This window comes from Syzygium oleosum, unplaced genomic scaffold (assembly GCF_021117445.2).
Source record: "Syzygium oleosum isolate NSW1041296 unplaced genomic scaffold, Sole_v2.1 Sole_v2.04, whole genome shotgun sequence".
Lineage (NCBI taxonomy): Eukaryota > Viridiplantae > Streptophyta > Magnoliopsida > Myrtales > Myrtaceae > Syzygium > Syzygium oleosum.
Window position 1 is genome coordinate 3,445,684 of NW_026607488.1, and position 20,754 is coordinate 3,466,437.

Sequence of the window (20,754 nt, forward strand, 5' to 3'; positions counted from 1 at the left end):
GTTTAGATTATGTTTGCTTTTCAAACAATACGATTGTTAGGATACTCAAATTTCTTATTCCTCCAATCTAGGACAAATAGCTCCGACAATCAGGGTATTATTTACTTTACTATTGCATGAAAAAACATGATTCTTCGATTTTGTTTAGATGGTATGTGTCTTTGAAACAATAGATTCTTGATATTTACACGAAAGGACATCTCTCTTCAAAACAACACATTTGATAGAAGTAGTTTATATAAATTTTGTTTTTTTTTCAATAAAATAAATGCAGACAACTCTTCTCAAAACAAAATGTTTGAATAGACACATTCCTTTGTAATTTCATTAGTGATTTAGATGTTGTTTGTTTTTAGATAGTATGTTCGCTACGCGATTTTCATTTCCTTTTCTTGCAACCACACACTAAAAAAAAACTTGAATTTTGCGACGCAAATTTGCGACGCAAATTTTTCGTCGCTAATTTGCGACAAACTTTGTTACAGATTTCTAATTCCGTCGCAAATTTGCGACGAATTTTGCGACGGATTTATTTTCCGTCGCAAATTAGCGATGGAAAATAAATCTGTCGCAAATTTGCGACGGAAAATAAATCCGTCGCAAAATTCGTCGCAAATTTGCGACGGAAAAATTCTGTCGCAAATTCCGTCGTTAATTTGCGACGGAAAATAAATCCGTCGCAAAATTCGTCATAAATTTGCAACGGAAAATTTCCGTCGCAAATTAGCGACGACTAATTTTTCGTCGTAAATTTGCGACGAATTTTGCGACGGATTTATTTTCTGTCGCTAATTTGTGCAATGAAATTTACCATTTTGCGACGAAAGTAGAGACGAATTGGATGATTGTCACAAGTTCAAATTCAAAAGAGATTGGACGATTTGCTACACGTTCAATTCTAAGAGAGATTAGATTTACAAATTCAAATTAGATAAGAAGATCTATTATAAACTCAAGATATTAGATAATCTCTTAAAATGTTCTCATCCCAAATAAGCTTTTTTAGATTCGATAGGTGCAAATCTTATCTTTTCTTTTTTCAAGACTTAGATATAGATAACGCAAATATCTATTTAGTTGAATGTGGCGGTTTCCTCCGCACGTAGCTCTTATGTATGAGTAAATATATGGGTAAATAAATTATAGCAATTTTCAAATAGATCGGAATCGGGTGGATGTATGAAATGTAAAGTCAATGTATCTATATAGGGATATCTATAGGAGATCTTATAAAAGAGATATTCTTATTTAGACCTAACCAATTTGATCTAACCAATTAGATGAATTACTCCCAAAGGGTTACATCCGAATAATAAGTTAATAGAGGGCATGCATTCTATTAGAGAAATATTTAGAAGATTCCCTATATTTCCTTTAATTGATTGTAATTGATATTTTCCCTTTTAGATAGTCATCCTATAAAACCGATAAATAGGTTCGTGTACTCTTCATTTGACAATGATATATATATATATTTTTTGCTCTTAATTTTTTTTTATCACATTCTTGACTTGGTATCAGAGCCCTATTGTTATTTGAGAAAGCGTCAATCGAGTCTGTTTGTAACAATGGCATCCACATCAATCATGTTTCTCCACAGTGTTCGTAATGCTAGTCACATTATATGTAAAAGTGTAGAAGCATATCTACTCAAGGTTTCGACAGAATTAGCGACGGATTTGAAAAATTGGTCGGTAAAAACATTTCCATCGCTAATTCCGTTGCAAATTGGCAATGGAAACAAAATCTGCGATGGAAAAAAACTCCATCTCAAATTTTGCGACGGAAAAAAAAAGCAGTTGCAAAAATTTGTGACGGAAAAAACAATCCGTTGCAAAAATTTACGACGGATTTTTATTTTCCGTCGCAAATTTGCGATGGATTTTATTTCCGTCGCAAATTTGCGACGGATTTTATTTTTGGGGCAAATTTGCGACGGATTTTATTTCCGTCGCAAATTTGCGACTGATTTTTATTTTCCGTCGCAAATTTGCGTCGGATTTTATTTTTGGGGCAAATTTGCGACGGATTTTTATTTTCTGTCGCAAATTTGCGACGGATTTTTATTTTCCGTCGCAAATTTGCGAAGGATTTTTATTTTTGCGACGGTTTTTTTTTCCGTCGCAAATTTGCGTCGGATTTTATTTTTGGGGCAAATTTGCGACGGAATTTATTTTGCGACGGATTTTTATTTTTGCGACGGATTTTTTTTCCGTCGCAAATTTGCGTCGGATTTTATTTTTGGGGCAAATTTGCGACGGATTTTATTTCCGTCGCAATTTTTATTTTCCGTCGCAAATTTGCGACGGATTTTATTTCCGTCGCAAATTTGCGTCGGATAAAAAATTTTCAGGAACCCGCGTGGAAAATTTTCAGGAACCCGTGCTCTATCCCCCTCGCGCCATCGTCTCCCCTTCGCTCGCTCTTTTTATTCCCCCACCACCACAGCGTTCCCCCTTTCTCTCTCTAACTTCTCTCCCTCGTTCTCTCTCTCTCTAGCCTCCTCTGCCGCTCCTCCGCCATGATCTGCCGCCTCCACCAGCCCCACCTCCGACTCCCTCGCCGCCTCCTCCGACGACGCCACCGCCAAGCGCGGCAAGAAGCGCGGCAGCTACAACTGCGGCCGCTGCGGCCTCTCCAAGAAGGGCCGCTCCTGCCATGCCGGCTCCTCCCCTCCCCCGCAGCCGACTCCTCCTCCGCAGCTGCCGCTGTAGCGGCCTCCTCCATGCCCGTCAACGCCGCCGCTGCCGCCGCCTCCTCCGCGTCTGCTGTCGCCCTCACGCTGTCCTCGCTCTCATCCGCCGCGTGCTCTCCTTCGACGACCTCGACGTCCGCGCTGACGAGGAAGAGGAGGACTTCGACGAGGTGGAGCCGGATCTCGACGAGCGGGATCGGGATTTCATGGACGGGGATGCGGACGCCGGCGGGTTGCTCGCCAGGTGCTTGTGGGAGGTCCTGAGGAGGTTGCCGCCGGCGGAGTTGCTCGCGGTGGTGCGGGTGTAAAGGGGTGGCGGGAGATCTCGAGGAGGGTGTGGTGGGCCGCCGAGGATATGAAGCTCAGGGTTCCCTCGAGAGCTCAGCTCTGTACTGAGAATTTATATTAAAGCATGTACTATTGTTGCCAATATTCATGTACTTGATATCAGATGTTAGAAGGAACTCTGCAAGGCTGAGTTTGTGGTAGATATACCAGGTTTCAGCCGTGGATTAGATACAATTTGCATTGTGCGATGAAAAAAAACTCCATCACAAATTTTGCGACGGAAAAAAAAAGCAGTTGCAAAAATTTGTGACGAAAAAAAAATCGGTCGGAAAAATTTGCGACGTAAAAAAAAATCCGTCGCAAAAATTTGCGACGGATTTTTTTTTTCCGTCGCAAATTTGCGACGGATTTTTTTTTCCGTCGCAAATTTGCGTCGGATTTTATTTTTGGGGCAAATTTGCGACGGATTTTATTCCCGTCGCAAATTTGCGACGGATTTTTGTTTTCCGTCGCAAATTTGCGACGGATTTTTTTTTCCGTCGCAAATTTGCGTCGGATTTTATTTTTGGGGCAAATTTTTATTTTCCGTCGCAAATTTTGCGACGAATTTTGTGACGAAATATTTGCGACGAACTTTGCGACGGATAGTGTTCGTGGCTAATTTGCGACGATTTTTGCGACGAAATATTTGCGACGAACTTTGCGACAGATAGTGTTCGTGGCTAATTTGCGACGATTTTTGCGACGAAATATTTGCGATGAACTTTGCGACGGATAGTGTTCGTGGCTAATTTCCGACGATTTTTGCGACGAATTTTTTGCGACGAATTTTGCGAAAATTTTTTTTTTCGTCGCAAATTTGTGACGAAAATTGAAATTTTCCGTCGCAAAAATTTGCGACGACCTAGTAGCGACGGAATTTTTTCCGTCGCTAAATTCGTCGCAAAAATGATTTGCGACGGATTTTTGCGATTTTTTCGTCGCAAAATCCGTCGCAAAAAACATGTTTTTTTGTAGTGACATTTTTTTCACTAGCCTCTACTTCATGTGTAGATTACATTTTTCAAACACAAAAGTTCATTTCTCGCTAAAGATGAAGCTTACATCTTGAACCTTGGAATTCACGACATTCTCATTTTAATTATTTCTTTCCCATTTATGTTGAATGAGCATTGCCTAATTCCTCGAGGATTATTATTGTGTCCAGTAGTGTAAACTTGTTTTTTCACACATTTACCATTGAACATGTGACATGTGTGCTTCAAGATAGTTATATAACAGAAATCACCAACATGTTTGCTATCCAATGAAGTGTAAAATTATTTTTTACACTGGCAGTAGACCCAATAAAAAAACTATGGTCATATCTTTTCTTTATATAAGAATCCTACTATATATCAAATCGATGAATAGTTTACCTCACATGTATTGTTCTTGAAATCATCCAACCCTTAAATAATTAGTCGATGCTTAAGATATTTATCCTCTTTTTGTGTCATTGTGTTGATATATTATCTTCAATGTATTTGTTAGTAATATCTCTCTCTAATGAGTGCTTCTCTTTTCATGTTGAGAAAAGCCAATGATCCCATGAATTACTTTGTAATTAACTCATTGTCGTATTTACCGAAGGTCATTCAAGTTTTGTGACATTCCGAATTTCGACCTATTTTTGGGATTTATAAAACGTGTAATTCGTCAGTGTGCTTATAGTAAAATCTCGCCCGGGAACTGATCACTCTCGGTTATCGTTTTTAAATTGAGATTTCGCTAGAATCGCATTCGATCGAATTTGGCCGTTATTTAGAGCTCGAACTTTGGTGTCGAATTTTCGGAGTTTCGTGACGAATTTAATTGGACGGTGTCGATATTATTGTGGCCAGTGTCAATATTACCCGGGATAAGTGAAAAGTGAAATTTGGACCGGGTGTGGATTTGGACTAGTAGACCTCCCTCGTAGTGTGTTTTAGTTATTATCTTTTGGCCTTTTTCCTAATTTATAATTAGGGTTTTTCGTGGGCCATTGGATCGTTTTCGGATTTGAACGAGGATCGTCGGATCGCGCTCAAGCGTGTTTGACTTTCTCTTTCTTCTCTCTCTCTCCTCCCCCACGTCGCCGTTGCCCCACGCCGCTGACTTCCTCCTCTTTCCCCGCTGCCCTCCCCCACGTTGTTTCTGCCTATGCTGCTGCTGACTTCTTCCACCGACTCCACCAGCCATCATCACTCCCCCATGCTTCAGCTGACTCCCCACTCCCCACGTTGCTGCTGCCTCTGCTTTGCTGCCGCTGCCATGCCTCTGTTCTGCCGACTTCGCTCTTGTTGATCATGTTGGTTGACCGCTTCGCTCCTACGTTGCTTGCCGCTGCAGCCTTCGCCGCGCTTGCTCCCCCATGTTGCTCGCTGCTGATTACTTCGCTTGCTAACCGCCGACACCCCTTCTTCTGCTGACTTTTTGACCTCTCCTCCTTGCTGACTTCCTCTGCTGACCTGCCGCTGCCCACGCCTTTGCTGCTGCTGCCCATGATGAACTTCACATGCTTGCTTTTGTTACGCCCTTTAACGCCGCTTCTTCACTTCATTCTGCTTGTTTTCTTCTTCATTTTGCTTCGTTGCTTCTTGCTTTTCTTCTTCTGCGCTGCTCACCGCACCGACCAGCTCCCTTGCTCGCCACCCTCGCCGCCGCGAGCGCCGCCACCCGCCGCCACTCATCTCAGCCACACACCACCACCGAGCTCACTCTCTCCCTTCCCTTCCATTCGTCCATCCCGTCACCACCACCACTCAGCATCACCAGCACCTTCGTCCATCTCCACCAGCCAACCACCTCAGCTGTCCGGCTACCGCTCGCCGCTGTCCAGGTCGCCGGAAATCGCCGAGCTACCCGTCCAACCGCCGGAGCAACTGCTGCTTGCTTGGCTTGGCTTTGTTAGGCTCCCTAGCTTGAAAATCTTGCTTAGGCCTTGAGTAAGTGGCTTCCTAACCCTTGACTAGGCTAAGGGGTGACTAATGGACATGTTAGGGATGGTTTAAGGGCTGTGGATAGTTGGTTTAGTGGCTGGTTGTGCTTGGTTTGCTTGGTGGTGCTTGTTGGTTAATTTCCGGTAAGGTTGTTGCTGCGTCGCTGGATTTTGCTATTTTTACTGTGACTTGTGTGGGACGAATTTGAGGAAGTGTTCATCATGAAAGTTGTTCATAACATCTTGAAGTTTGGCATATATTAAATCTGGAATTTTTGGAGATCATTTAGTTCCATTCGTAAGTCCATTTTTGGATCGAATTCAGTCTGCCGGATTTACTGTTCATCCGACCATCTGGTCTCTCCGATTTTCTACAAATTTTTCCAGACCTTTTTTCAATAAACTTCCTGCACAAAAATTGTTAAGAACATTTGTTTCTATGACATATAAAAATTTGAAGGCTTTCCAAAATGATTTGGGTACTGGATGAGATGCATTTTGATGGTCAGGCGGCCTGACCGGACGGGTTCAATTTTTTCTGACTTCAAGTGACAAAAAGAGGTGTTTACAGTAGGAACTGAGTTTCGAGTTCTTCACAGAAAATGTTTATCAAGATGTTTTATGCGACATATCCAAATTTCAGAATTTTTGGAGTTGATTTACTATTTATTTTAAAGGAAATTCGGTGACTATGTTACTGCCCAGTTTGGCCCCGATTCTGTGCATACTCGGTTTTTCTCTCTCTCGGGAACTGATCGGTGTTACCATGACATTTTGGTGGATTTAGTTGACATTGGGCTAATTTACAAAGATAAGAATTGATAATGATTGTTGAGGTGTGTGCATGGTCACGACACGTTCCGTCTAGGCGGGAGTTCTAGACGATGCCCGGCGGGAGTTCCGATGCCGTCTAGGCGGGGGTTCTAGACGTTGCCGATCGCGGTAGAGGCCGGATCGATGCTCCTTTGTGGAATGCCGTCTGGGCGGGGGTTCCGGACGTTGCCGTCGCCGAAGTAGCGGGACGATGCCTGGTTACGCCAGAAGACCGGCGGGAGTTCGGTGGCCCGAGGGGTCGTTAATAATCTGGACTTAATGAGTGCGATTTGCATTGGGGAATGCTTTGCCTGAGTTAATTGATGAGCACGTCTGGATTATTAACCATGTTATGCTTGATCATGCCATGAATTGCTTTGCGCATGCTTGATGGGCAATTGGCCATGTTATGGCGATATTCTAACGTGCAGGGCTCACGTATGTGCCGAGGCGAGGTAAGGGCGCCTGTGATTGTCATGACATGTTGGATATCGGTATTGCATGTTTAGAATTGTTCGGAAGTACGCTTTGGCCTAAGCGAGGCTTAGGTAGTTGCTTATTGAGAAGTGTTCTCATGGTTGTATAACCAAACCATTTCAGACCCGCGACCGTGATTGATCCGGAGACGCTGCCAGGATACTACGAGGATTGAGGATAGGTCGAGTTACCCTGTCTTTTGAGTGCACCTTTTTGTAGAGGAGTTAAGCTTACCAACCACCCGATCCATGTTATTGTGCATGGCTCGTAGATAGTGGCCTCGTAGAAGGCTTGCAAATGTATGTGTTGTAATCGATGTTATGTTTATAAAAGTGTCTTGTTGATGTGTATTCTTTGTCTCTCTACTATCCCGTTGTTTATATGTTGTACGGAGAGTTCGAGATTGCTTCCGCATGCGTTACTTGTTAGTGTTTCGATTGGGTCGGCGACAAGTCCTGGGCTGTCGCGTACATTACGATCACAAAGGGATGATCGCGCGCTCGTAGGGTTCGGGGCGTGACAGGTTTCATCCATTAATTGCACCTACGTGAGAAAGAGCATCTCATCACGCTTCAACTTCAAAATGACATTGCTCCTCGTGCTTCATAAAGGCTTCCCTATACAGCCAAGTCTTAAGCACAACATCCCCAAGAATATGGGAAGGATGCTTTTGTTCCCCTTTGATTTCGACGTGTTATCCACTATAACATTTACAGGTTGGCAACTTGGCATCCAATGATTCCAATCTAGTGACGGGTGGTGGTGGTGATCTCTATGGCTTTGACAGTGGGTTGGCATCACTAGAGGGTAGGGACAAGACACTAAACGCTTAACGAGGAAAGCTTTGTGAATAGTGTTCAATACATGTGTGATGACAATGACTTTAAGGTCCCAAAGAACTTTAAGGAACCATCAGAAGTTGACTTTTCAAAGTTCCAGATCAGAAAAGTCGTGTTTATTAAAGAAAGGGAGAGAATCTATTAACAACTGGGACACTCAAAAAACCACCTACACATTTCATCCAACATAACTACTTTGATTATATGGATGCATTCGTGAAACTCTGCATTGAAAATTGTGAACAAAAACAAACATGGTTTATATAGCCTGGATGTAGACATCAAGAATCTTCAAATTGGTTCAAATATTGGTTTAAATTGTCTGGAATTGATGAATAAGTAAGAAAATCATATAGCATATTTATAGATTTTCAAAACCACGGCATTTTTATGGAACCAGAAAACTGCTTGTTTCCTCATATGGTATAAGGTTCCGTGGATACTCAGATGAAAATGGCAGACTTCTTTATAAGGAAAAGAATATCTTCCCATATTTTGGGAAGTGATATTTGCGAAATGGTGGGATAAAAACTGTTGCGGAAGCCAATCGATCGAACAATAAAATTTGACAGATCAAGAAAATAAAACGGACATTAGATTTACGTGGTTCGATCGTAGTGACCTAAGTCCATGGGGAGAGCAGCACGGAATTCCATTATAGATCAAGCGATACAACGGATATTACAACCACACTCGAATCACTTAAACACTATAAGTGTTTCCCAAACTCCAATTACACCGAATAACTCATGCAATGTTTAGCTTTATAATTCCTCACGAAATAATTTTTCAATTTCGCGAAGGAATTATACACAAATCTTACCACAAGATTTTCGCTTGAATACTAATTCTTCTTGGATGTAATTCACGAACAAGAAACCTACGAAGGTAGCCCACGCCAAGCACTCGCTCAGATACGGCGCTTCAAGAATCCTCGCGTATTCATCAACAACAGCCACCAAGACTTTGGCGCTTCAAGTCTACGTGAAGAAGCATTCCCTGACTTGTATTATGTGCATATATATATTAGTCAATATATACTGCTCTTTGCCAAGTCCCACTAAAAGTTGGACTTCTGTTATTTCGTTTATTGACACATGCTGAGTTAGAGAAGGAAACCAAGTCCACTTTCCTATTTTGTTGACCAACGTTTATACGGAAATTGATTTCCGTAATCTAGTGGAACTTTTGTTGGACTCAACGACTCAGCAACTTGAAATCCAAATATCCACTTTCCTTTTTTAAGTCTATTTTCCACGATCAAAATTTCAACATGGCTTTGCACTCCAAAATTGAACAGGAAATATAGATTTCCATGGTGGACATCCACAGATATTCAACTTCCAGATTTTCCTTTAATTTATTTTGGGTCAGGTTTCATCTATCGGGCTCAAACTCGAGACATATTTTAACAAAAACGATCATAAAAACCTTTTGCCCAATCTGATGAAGCTTTTCAAGATTGAAGATGAAGGATCTGCATCAATAAGTTGCCTCGTTCATACAAATTAGTGGAATTATGTTCCCAATATTTGGGCGATCCTTGCACAATTGACATCTCAAATTCAGAATTAAAGAAATTATTAGAAGATCTGCAGAAGCAACTCAATGGTGGAAACCTGCCGCCTACCTCAAGCTATGGATATACTAATAAAAAATTGTGAAAACAACTTAAGTAAGGAAACTCCCAAACAGGATTACAAGTAGAACCCTTAGGAAAGTTAGATTACTGCACGAGACACTAACACCAACCGGGTCTGTCCAAGAGGTCAACAGCATGAGAGATGGCCAGCCCGTGAAGGCTGGCACGTCAGAATTGGGATAAAGCAAATGTAGTAAAGACTCCCACATGAGTTTTCAAGGAAAACAGTAACGGCACTAGCAGCAGTGTCGGCTGAAAACACCATAAAGAAAAAAGATTCCGGGACAAAAGTAGAATCAGTGGACGCAGGACAATGTGCACCCCATCTGCAGCCATCAATAATTCACAGAAAGCACGAAAATCCAAGACAGACGGAAAGTAGTGGAGATACACTAGATATGCACACTCGAAAAGGAAACCGACGTACTCTCAGCCGATGAAGCCAAAACTTCGAAGAGAAGGTATCGCCTAGTGTCCTCAGAAATCGCCCTACTCCCAAATACTTTCCAACAGAAGCTCTCTCTCTCTCTTCAAAGAATCTTTCCTGTCTATTTCAGAAACTTTTGTAACATCTGTCAAGTGTGTGTCAGCTTTCCCTTTCCAATAATACCATGATCGTTGTAAGGTATCAACCCTGTCAGTGTATTGTTATTGTGCCTTAATTGTGCTTGTAAAGATTCTGATTAGTTTTGAAAATCCTGATAAGTTTTGGTACCGGAGCCGTGCTAATCTCATAATGGACAAAGCATTAAGATAATTTCTGTGAATGGATGTTTTACTTTGATGAAGATTGGGAAATCATTAGAATATATAATGATGAATCGAATGTGATAACTTCTAATCACGATGGATACATACCTTGAGTAGTTTTATCCATGAGATCGAAGTACTTCTTCGTTCACTAGATTTAGATTGGTATCCTCCATTCTCACAAAATTTTATTGCAATCAATAGAAAAATATGCCCACCCTTCCCACTTGGGAGGGGGAAGGGGAAGGTGGGGGATTCTCAAGGGTTGGGGATGGGGACTCTTACTTTTAGGTGTGGGTTTTGACTCCCATGCTCTGCAAAAAGGTAGAGTAAAAGTCTGAGAGCGAGATGAGACTTAGAGTAAGATAAACAAAAAAAAAATGCTTCTTAGGGACTAGATTGAAAAGATTGAAGAAAAGTTAGGGCAATTATAGAAAGTTTTATTCTTGTAGCGAACAAATTGACAAAATTCATAAATCTTTCAATTTTGTCAATTGAGTCCTAAATCTTTTTACTTCTTGTCAATTGAGTCCATCCGATTAATTTTGACCGAAAATTGCTAACGTGGACATTCACCGTCTTATGTGGCACTGCCGGCATTGACGTGGACATTTTAAAATAATTATTAATTTTTTGAAATTTTTATGGCTTTTTTCCTTTTCTTTGTTTTTTTTTGGGGAGTTTTGGAGTTAGGGCCGGCGACCCTTGCCAGCCACAGGCGAAGGCCAACCAACCCTCGCCGGCCAAAGCAAGGGCGCGCGAGCCCTCGCCTAGATCCGGCGAGGGTCGGCCAGCCCTAACTACAAAACCCCAAAAAAAAAACAAAGAAAAGGAAAAAAAAGAAAAAAAACCATAAAATTTTCAAAATATTATTAATGTCCATATCAGCGCCGGCCATACCACGTAGGATAGTTGGCGTCCACGACAGCAATTTCCGGCCAAAATTGGTCGGATGGACTAAATTGGCAAGAAGTAAAAAGGTTTATGACTTAATTGGTAAAATTGAAAGGTTTATGACTGAATTGGCCAAAAACAATAGGTTGAGGATTTTTTGAACAATTTTCCCCATAAAATACACACTGCTTCTCAGCTTCTCGAGAAGCACTCTGACTCTGTGCCTTACAAGAACATCTGAAATGATGACTAAAGTAGAGTGACGCATCAATCAAAGATGAGTAATTGGTTAAATTGACACACTCTACTGACCCAGAAATATGCAGGGTCCTAAAATTAAAACAAACTATATTTATTACACGATTCCCAGTATCAACAACTGTTAATTGGTTGCGTCAGAGCAAGCAAGATGAAGCTTCTCCAAACCCTCACATGTGTCGAGGTTCAATCCTCCAATTTTTTAGTGCCTATCGAACTAGAGCTCCTGGAGACCATAGCATTTTTCAAGAGACAACTCTCCAAGCAATGGGTAAACAGATACAATCTCACCCAGGATCTTCTCACTTAGTATGATTTCTTTCGGTGACAGTTTTCAAGGGATTTTAATTGAATCGGTCCAAGTGGATTGACATCACAAGCAATTAACTTGAGCTCTACATAATAGCGACACCTGAGAACAATGCTAGACAACTTGTAAGGAATAACATAAATGTCGCACCCTAGGAAGTCCAAATCGAGGAACTTAACCTTTTTCCCCACTGCAAAGCGAATCCATCTATCGATTTTGTTCTGGGTTCTTCTCTCTTTTGTTACATGATCCTCAAATTCAGGATCATCATGGACATCCTCATCTGTTGCATAGTTCAATAAAATGGCTCTTGTGCAGGGTCAATACATGGTTGGCAAGATTTAAAACCTTCTGATCATACTCAAGACCATTGTGCACTGTCCGCTCTTCACAGTTATGGAAAGAACACTGATCAAAAGATAAGTTGCGCGTAATAGTCCAGAGATAATGGATTCGTGGGACCATCACTATCCGTACGGCATCCCTCGTGGGTAGGAACGAAAGTATGTAGACCAATACCGAGTCCGGCAAACTACTGAGTACATCATTTCCTTCATCTTTATGGCCCTTCCGACTTTTTGCCTTGCTGCTTTCCATGACAACATTATTGCCCTCCATATTTGATCTATTTCAGGACACACAAACGTAACAGAAAAGGGATTTCGGAAGATACATATAAAAGAGTTCATGCGTTGTACAACGCTATGATGTGATCAAAACCACAGCAGTAAAGGATCTGATAGAGAAATCCAGGGCTAAACAAAATTATGTCATAAACAGGGTTGGAAGTTTGAACCGAGTCAGGACATTGTACAAACACTTGGAGTGCAACAAGAAACAAGCCAAGTGACATTGCGTGCCGGGGACATGGATGCTTCGTCTTCCACATGTCAAATGTTTTCAGTTCCAGTCTGGCAGATGGCGGGGTGCTTAAATTATTCGAATGAGAATTGTCTTTAAGTTGGGGAAATCGAAGAGGAGCGAGAAAGATAAAGAGCCGCTGGTAACATGGATAATTCAGTAACTCATGGAATAAAAAAGGTAGAAATTGTTATTAACTTTTAATTTAACTTTTTTGAAAAGATCTTGCGGCTTTCACAGTTTAATTTTTTTTTCAAATTATTTAGAAACTTAAATTTCCACTTTCTCCATCTACTCCAAGAGTAGCGCGCTCTCAAGTGGAAACTAGATTAACTCAATGAGAAATACACACATCTTTTCATGCTTAAGCTATTGCTCGAGTCACCGAATTTCACGTCGAAGTGATGTGCTTGCATCCAACCTAATTCAGTGAGTTGAAATTTAGAGTTTGTTTTCTTTGAAAACTAGATGATTTGAAAAAATATTGTTCCAAAAAATGATAACTTGCATCAATTGCAAAAACAAACAAGCTAAAATTTTCAGATATAAATTGTTGTCCTTAATAAAAAATATTTTCATTGACTAATTATTTTAAGCCATACAAACGATCATCTATAAAAAGTTATTTTTCAAATCATTTATTTTCTGCGAAACAAGCGAGGCATTAAATACAAAATGTTCTTTCATCTTTAGATTGAATGAAATCAATGAATCAATTCAAACGTAAATAAGAGTTCCTGTACGAGCTAGAAACACCAGGGAGGTGTTACTCTGCTCTGGAGCAGTTGAAGCGCCACCGAAGTGCAGGTTAAAGATGGGCATGGCTGATGTGTGAGCTCCCATGTAGTGTATAAAAATTCAAGTAAAGTATGATGAGTGTGAAGAAGCAACTAAAGTATCTCGGACTAGAATATAATAGATTGAGTGCGGAAAAGTTCCGTTCAAATGTTGAACTGAACCGAGTCGGCCCGACCAAGTCAAAACTATCTATTTGGTTGAGAAATCAAATCCCATTAGGTTCGACTTTGATCGATTCTAACACTGTTTACCTTCGCTTTCCAGAAAACAATGTGGGAGTGCTCCTTTTTGTGGAATCTCGTATTAGAGCACCACTTATTATCGTGGAATTGCAACTGTGGAAGTGCGTATATCGATCGACGCTCAATGGTTGTGTTACTATGAAAAAGTCTCCTGTGTCAGGAGGGGATGAAGTAGATTCATACAAAGTTGGACTGATTTTCACCCAATTCATTGCAGAAGCCGTCGATTACCAAATTACCTAAAGTTCGGATATATGGCCGATTTTTTCACGGAAGGTCTTCCATTGAGCTCTAACATCATTCGTGAGGAATAATGAGCCGAAAGGTTTAAATACTCGTATTGTTTAAAAAGAAAAAAGAACTCTCACGCGTCAAATTAGCGACAAAATGAGCTTGTTAATTAGGAAGACGAGTACAAACCACACAAAAAAAAATTAGGAAGACGAGCCACATAGAACAACAGTTTTAGAGTAGACATTAAGAAAAGATACGACCTTGAGGAATGCACAACTCAAATACTTTACGGAATCTATACAGTAGCTACGGATGGCTGATATTGATGTCGATATACTAATCATTCGAGGGCGGCACTCAAGAATGTTGAACTGCATCGAGTTCCTTTCAAGACAGAGAAATGGTAGCTAAAGATGAAAAGTGAAATATCGAAGACAGGCGAACTCTAAAATGAAAAACCAAGAGAGAAACAGCAGCCACAAGAGGGAAGGCCACTAATCAACAGTTTGTAACGGGTATCAAGAGTTTGTTCTAAGTTAATCTTGACTGGAAAGATTTTAGCCCAACTATTTGCAAGAGCTGGGAATTTGAAAAGAAAGGCTGTTAAGAGAAACATACTTAAAAAAAAAAGGCGCATCCACTATCAAAATATTCATAAAGCTGCCTGTACAGAGTCGTGGATGTTGCGAATCTGTAGACCTGAAGCAAAAGGGCGAATACATAAAGGCCAACTACTTTTGTCTAGTCCATAAGATGTGAAACATGCCAGACATAGAAATATCACGGGTGTCCAAAAGAGGGGTGAATGCAACTCCAATACCAGTATCTAACCCAGGTGTATTACTGCACATGTTGAGGCCCGTGGGAAACTTAACAACTTTTGTGAAAACTCTAGCAGCGCATCAGATGTACAATAATCCTTTGATGGACAACCAATGTCACTGGAAAACATGTGCTTACCTAGTGTACGCTGCAGAGTCTTCTTGGTAGAAATCTCCATTTTCTCCAGGACCTGTGCATTCTTAAGTAGAAATTCAATGAGCTCAATGACATCAGGCTCCAGTACATAACCATATATCTTAACATGCATAAGTTGGTGCTCAAGACAGGGAAATGTGCCATCCACTGAACTCCAGTAACTAAAGCCATTGAACTCAAATGCAAGCTTCCACCCTGCTTTGGCAAACTAGAAATTTAAAGCAACTTTTCAATCTCCGTTATTTACAAATTCGAATATTCCAATAAAATTTTACAGTTCAAGCATTCCTACCTTGAAATTATCGTCATCTTTTCCAGTATAAACATAAATAGTGAGTGTCTCAAGAAAATGAGAGCTCCTTAACAAGCTACAAATGCCGGGGAGGCACCGCTTTCTCAGATGCAGTTGAAGTGTCACACAGTTGAAGTGTCACATGCTTCCAAGCGAAAGATGGGCACGGCTGATTTGTCAGCTCCCACATGGTTAATACCTAATTTAAAAAGAATTACTTGGACCGGCTTTAAATGAAAATTAGTGCAGGACATACATTGTGGATATGCTCGAGCGCATGTGTATGTATGGACTGATTGAAATGAATTAGTATGATACCATTGAATTCAGAGTCTTGTCAAGAAATTAATCAGATTATGTAGAATATTAGAAATGCAAATCACAAGAGCATGGACATGCACATTTAAAATGTTCACAGATGTCACGTAAAAACTGAAAACAATATCGTCCACAAAATACCACGAAGCAAACAAGGACACAAGGAAGACAGATACCTTACAAGCTGTAGTTTTCGGTTACATGAATAGGTTATGGATGACAGTTTACATTTGCTCAAAGTTCATAGGCCAGCAGATGCAAGGAAGGCAGCTGTATAAAAGTTTAGGTGTGGAAATAAAAGAACCCAGGCTAGGTCTATAATTTTTTTTACACTCTTCGTCCAGGGCATTACCTCATGAACTGAAGCATAAAAAGAGCAACAGAACGCAGAAGCCAAAGCAGAGAAACAGCATAGCCACTGGCCATTTCCAATGAGACCCATTCAAAATCAGTTCATCCAACTTCTATTCTAGGAATTTTAGGACATTTGAAATGTGAGAATATCATATCAAACAAATAGTATTACTCCTTACCTGAAGGATCAGGACCCAAGTCATTTAAAAGTCCCTCAAAGCGAGACAAATTAGGTCGGAGCAACAGCAGAGAAACATACCAGTATGCACCAATAGCATGGCATAAAATAAGGACTGCAGCTGAGCTTTTCCAGAAGCAGTCTGAACTCGCGATATTCTCCCTACGAAAATCGAAAATAATGACTGAAGTAGAGGGACGTATCAACCAGTGATGACATATTGGTCGCCTTGACACCCTCTATACGCCCAGCAATATCCAGAATCATCACATTAGGACAAACTAGCTCCAGATGAACTAGCTCCAGATGCCCACTGTTATCAATGGTTAAATGTTTTTTATCTGATTGCGCAAGATCAGGCTTTTTCAAATTGTTGCATTTCTCCAAATTTAAAACTTCAATAGAAGGGGCACTACAGAATTTGGGCTTGCGGAGGCCATGACAATCTTCAAGAGACAATTCCTTCAGCAACGGGCAACCAGATAGTATGTCAGCCAATTTGTTGTCAGTTAAGTAAATTTGCTTCACGAACAATTTTCTAAGCGACCTTTGTTGGACCCGTCCCACCAGTCTAACCTCACAGGAAGCCAGCTTCAGCTCCACTAAGCAGCTACACCTCAGAACAATGCTGGGCAGCACGTAAAGATTACGTGGGAAGTCAAGATTATGTAAGAACTCCCTAGCACGCGCCAAGAAGTCCAAATCGAGGAACTTAACCTTTCTCCTCGCCGAAAAACAAATCCACGTACCGATTTTGTTCGACCGTCTTGTCTCTTCAGTTACACCACCCTCATATTGAGGATAATCGGGGTACGCCTCAGCCGCATAGTTCAAATAAAGGCAGAACGAATCGATTGTGGGGTTCTCGTGCAGAGTCAGCACATGGTCGGTAAAATTCACGAATCTCTCATCGACTCTAAAAGCAGCGGCCTCCTCCTTGCAGTTGTGGTAAGCACAGTGATCGAAAGATAAGTGGCGGGTAGAAGTCCAGAGGTAACGGAATCTCGGGACCATCACTGTCCTTACGGCGTCCCTCGTGGGCAGGAAGGACAGGATATGGAGGAGCACCGAGTCTGGCAGATTACTAATCACATCACGTCTGTCATCTGTCCATCTTTTGACGTTTCAGCTCGCTACTTTCCATGGAGATATCATTGCCCGCCATAGTTGTTCTCCTGCAGGACGCTCTAAAGACGTAAAGACCCAAAAATAAAGGAAAAAAAGATATCACAGGACAATGCTTCAAAGAGATCGAAACAAAGGTCCGTCAGTGAAAACCGGGACCCATAAAGAGCAACACAAAGTGGGGTTTCCGAGAATGAAGCTACTCAGGAATTTCGACAAACAGTTGGTGTGGAACGTAGCAACAGACCAATCTCCGGTAACAACGGTAGTCATTCAAGTACCTAAAGGCAAGCGGAGGAGGTAGGGGCAGAAGATTGAAGCGTTGTTTTTTTGACGTTGCGCGCGATTGCTACGGAAAATCGAGTGGACCTCCATAGTTCAGTCGCTGCTGCACGGGGAAGAGTAATGTGAATCACGCGGACATGGTTCGTTCACGATCGAAGGAATTGGAGGGTAATCGAGATGTAGTAGTGTCTTTGGGAGCCCGAAGAAGAAAGCACAAACGCACCTGAAAGATCACGTGTACTTATTCGCCAATTAGACAACTTTCATATATGATAATATTCTATGCTTATGGGACAAATTTCGCAAATGAATGCGTAATTTAATATTTAAATATTTTATCAATATATATCTTTGTGGGACAATTTTACCGTTGTTCCATAAGCAAAACCTAGCAAAAGCAACAGCTAACGAACCGGATAATCTAAATGATGGTTTTGTTTCGCTCTGAAAGCTATTGAATGATCCGATCAATGAAATAACTCTGTTTTGGTCACTTCAGGTACTCCATTTATCAGCAGGTAGGCACCGGTGCCACTTTTCTGCGACGAGCTGGCAATTTGACAGCATTCATATGGACGGCTAAGGTGACTGGGTACAAAATTAGCACTCAGGCCTAACGTTGAAGTGGTGTAACCAAATTTTACCATCGGATACGAAACATTTGAATAAATTTATAAACAAGTCGATTGCTTTCATTGATTATAAAAAAAAATTATATGAATCCAAATGGCGTATTACTTATGAACAATGAAATATTTGGGATCATTGAAATCGCTGCAATTTTGTTTCTTCAAAGCAACTTTTATATACATTGTGATTCGTTAGTAACTGCTATCATTATTTCCACGTAACTTCCCTATGGACTTGCAATTCTTGTGATTTGTGTGCTCCAATCATCATACCTTTCTTTTCCCATTGGCAATTTTCCCCAAAGTGATAATAATTTTTCTTATTCTCTCGTATTGTTTGAGGTCTTATCGCTCGTAACTTTCTACTGAACGTAGTAATTTTGCTTGCAAGAATATGGAGGCCTTTGCCTTTTTCGCTGATATGATCGAGGGGAAAAGTGCCAAAAAAGTTCTAAACCTTTTGCATTAGTGCCAATTTAGTCCTAAACCTTTTTTTGGTGCCAATTCAGTCCTAAACCTTTTGCATTGGTGCCAATTTAGTCCTAAACTTTTTTTTTGCCAATTCAGTGCAAAACCTTTTAAATTGGTGCCAATTCAGTCCTAAACCTTTTATTTTTGTGCCAATTTAGTCCTTCCGGTCAATTTTGACCGGATTTTGCCGACGTGGACGCCTGCTGGCCGGTCACCGGCGCTGACGTGGCGCCGACGTGGACAACTTTAATATTATTTTAATATTATTTTGAATTATTATTTTTTTTCCTTTTTTTTCTTTTTTTTTCCACTTTTTTTTTTTGGTCTCTCCCTCCTCCCTCTGGCTGGTCGCTGGTCCGGCGACCGGCCAGAGGCCGGCGAGCTCGACCTCGCCGGCCACTGGCGAGGGCGGCCTCGCCCGGCGAGGGCGGGCCTCGCCTTGGTCGGGCGAGGCTCGACCTCACACATTAGATTTTGCCTTTGTCGCTGATTAGATGTTGCTTCTCCCACAGCATGAATTTGGTCCTTGCACACCCCAGTTTATATGCAGTAAAGAGCACAACATTTTCCCCCTCCTTGCTAGAATGAGCGACTCCTCGACAAGCTTCTAAGTTTCATCCTTGGACCAACTTTCCAATCCATCATCATCTAATTTTCCGGTAGAACTCGAGTTCAATTAAAGGTGCGGAATGTGCCTCGCGTGCTTAAGCATGGACTTGTTGCCCAAGCAAGTTTGAAGACATACATCACCAAGCACCACAATTTTTGCAACGTCTTGATGATACATCTATGATGACACAAAGAAATCAACACATGGGATATGTCAGTGAGTTCTTTCCTGCTCTCTTTCTCTCTCAGAAAAGCTCGATTCAGTTGCTGGAGCTCAATTTGTTCAAACTCATTACCGACCTTGGGGCTCTTGCTTTTCCTCAGAAAAGCTTGATTACATCGTCACAGATTCGTGTTGGATCTCTCGCATTTCCTCTGGTAGGCTTCTGACGATCGAGGTCCTTTTTCTAGATTGTGGGATGTTGATGCTGCTTCTGGTGTACTTGAATTCTATCCTTTGCGCGAAAAGAATTCATCTAACTCATTTGGCCTTTGTTGATGATTTGCTCTTCTTTTTAAATGGCGACAAGCAATCTTTGGAGGCTGTGCTCTGTGTCTTTGATAGATTTCGAACTCTATCTGGACCTAAACTCAGTCCATCTAAAACTGTTCTATTTGCAGCTGGTATCCCTGATGATTTGCAGCAAGAGTTACTGGATTTATCTGATTTGAAGGAAGGCGATCTTCCTCTTAAAAACTCGGCTGTTCCCCTTGTTTTGGGGGAGCTTTCAGTTGTGGATTGTAAGCCTTTGCTTGATAAACTTTCTAGTAAGTTCAACGCTTGGACTGCCAGCAAATTATTCCATGTTGCTGGACTTCAACTTATCAGTACTGTCATCCAAAGCATTGTAAATCATTGGGTGGCCTGGATGAAAACTTACAAGTTTAAAAAACAGATCCTTTTGGACTCTGAGAACTCCTGCAGATGCTTCCTTTATCAGCATGGTTTGTTTCTTGTTTTCCAAATCAGAGTTATCTGGTGAAGCCTTTTCCAAAGATTTTACAGTGTAAAGTTACTCAGTTCCGAGATGATATTTGTTTGCAAGTATTTGGGAGTACTGGTTCTTGTGAAATGCTCTTACTGATGAGTCCAAGATGGATTATGCTGATTCTTAAATTTTTTTCCTGGTTCGGTATGGCAACCACTGCAAAGACTAATGAAACAATGAAATATGCCTGTGATGGCTGTGCTGTGATCATTAGAGTTGGTTGTAATTTCCTCTTTTTTCTCCATTATCTGAACCATATACCAACTTTGTAGCTAATGTCCAGTTGGATTTTTTCTGTTGTAATCGTTTAAGTAGGTTGTAATTTCCTCTTCTTTACTGTTTTTTGAACCATATGCCAACTTGTCCAGTTGGTTTTTTCTAATATAATCATCCGAGTTCTGAAAGAACAAAGGTTTTTAGACCTTATTTGAAAAATATAATTGGTGATTGTTGTTCTGTTTCCTTT

At 41.0% G+C, this 20,754-nt stretch overlaps 2 protein-coding genes across 6 annotated transcripts; one reads left to right on the forward strand and one right to left on the reverse strand.

Moving 5' to 3' along the window:
• Positions 1–16,266: 16,266 nt before the first annotated feature.
• Positions 16,267–18,089, reverse strand: LOC115688683 (putative F-box/LRR-repeat protein At5g02700). Of its 2 annotated transcripts, none has more exons than XM_056311081.1 (2): positions 17,959–18,089; positions 16,267–17,813 (listed from the first exon to the last, which is right to left on the reverse strand). In XM_056311081.1, the coding sequence occupies exon 2, from the start codon at positions 17,192–17,194 to the stop codon at positions 16,343–16,345; it is 852 nt and encodes a 283-aa protein (XP_056167056.1). In that variant the 5' UTR covers positions 17,195–17,813; positions 17,959–18,089; the 3' UTR covers positions 16,267–16,342. The 2 variants fall into 2 exon arrangements, with proteins under 2 accessions (XP_056167056.1, XP_030470441.1); XM_030614581.2 differs by lacking the exon at positions 17,959–18,089 and having other exon boundaries at positions 16,267–17,355; positions 17,553–17,898.
• Positions 18,090–19,184: 1,095 nt separating this feature from the next.
• LOC130138085 (uncharacterized) lies at positions 19,185–20,735 on the forward strand. Of its 4 annotated transcripts, none has more exons than XR_008816494.1 (3): positions 19,185–19,512; positions 19,624–19,677; positions 19,921–20,735. XR_008816494.1 is itself a non-coding variant. In XM_056311083.1 (3 exons), exons 1-3 carry the CDS (start codon positions 19,480–19,482, stop codon positions 20,280–20,282), a joined length of 453 nt encoding a protein of 150 aa, XP_056167058.1. In that variant the 5' UTR covers positions 19,185–19,479; the 3' UTR covers positions 20,283–20,735. The 4 variants fall into 4 exon arrangements, 2 of the variants coding, with proteins under 2 accessions (XP_056167058.1, XP_056167057.1); XM_056311083.1 differs by having other exon boundaries at positions 19,185–19,516; XR_008816493.1 differs by having other exon boundaries at positions 19,624–20,735.
• Positions 20,736–20,754: the final 19 nt, after the last annotated feature.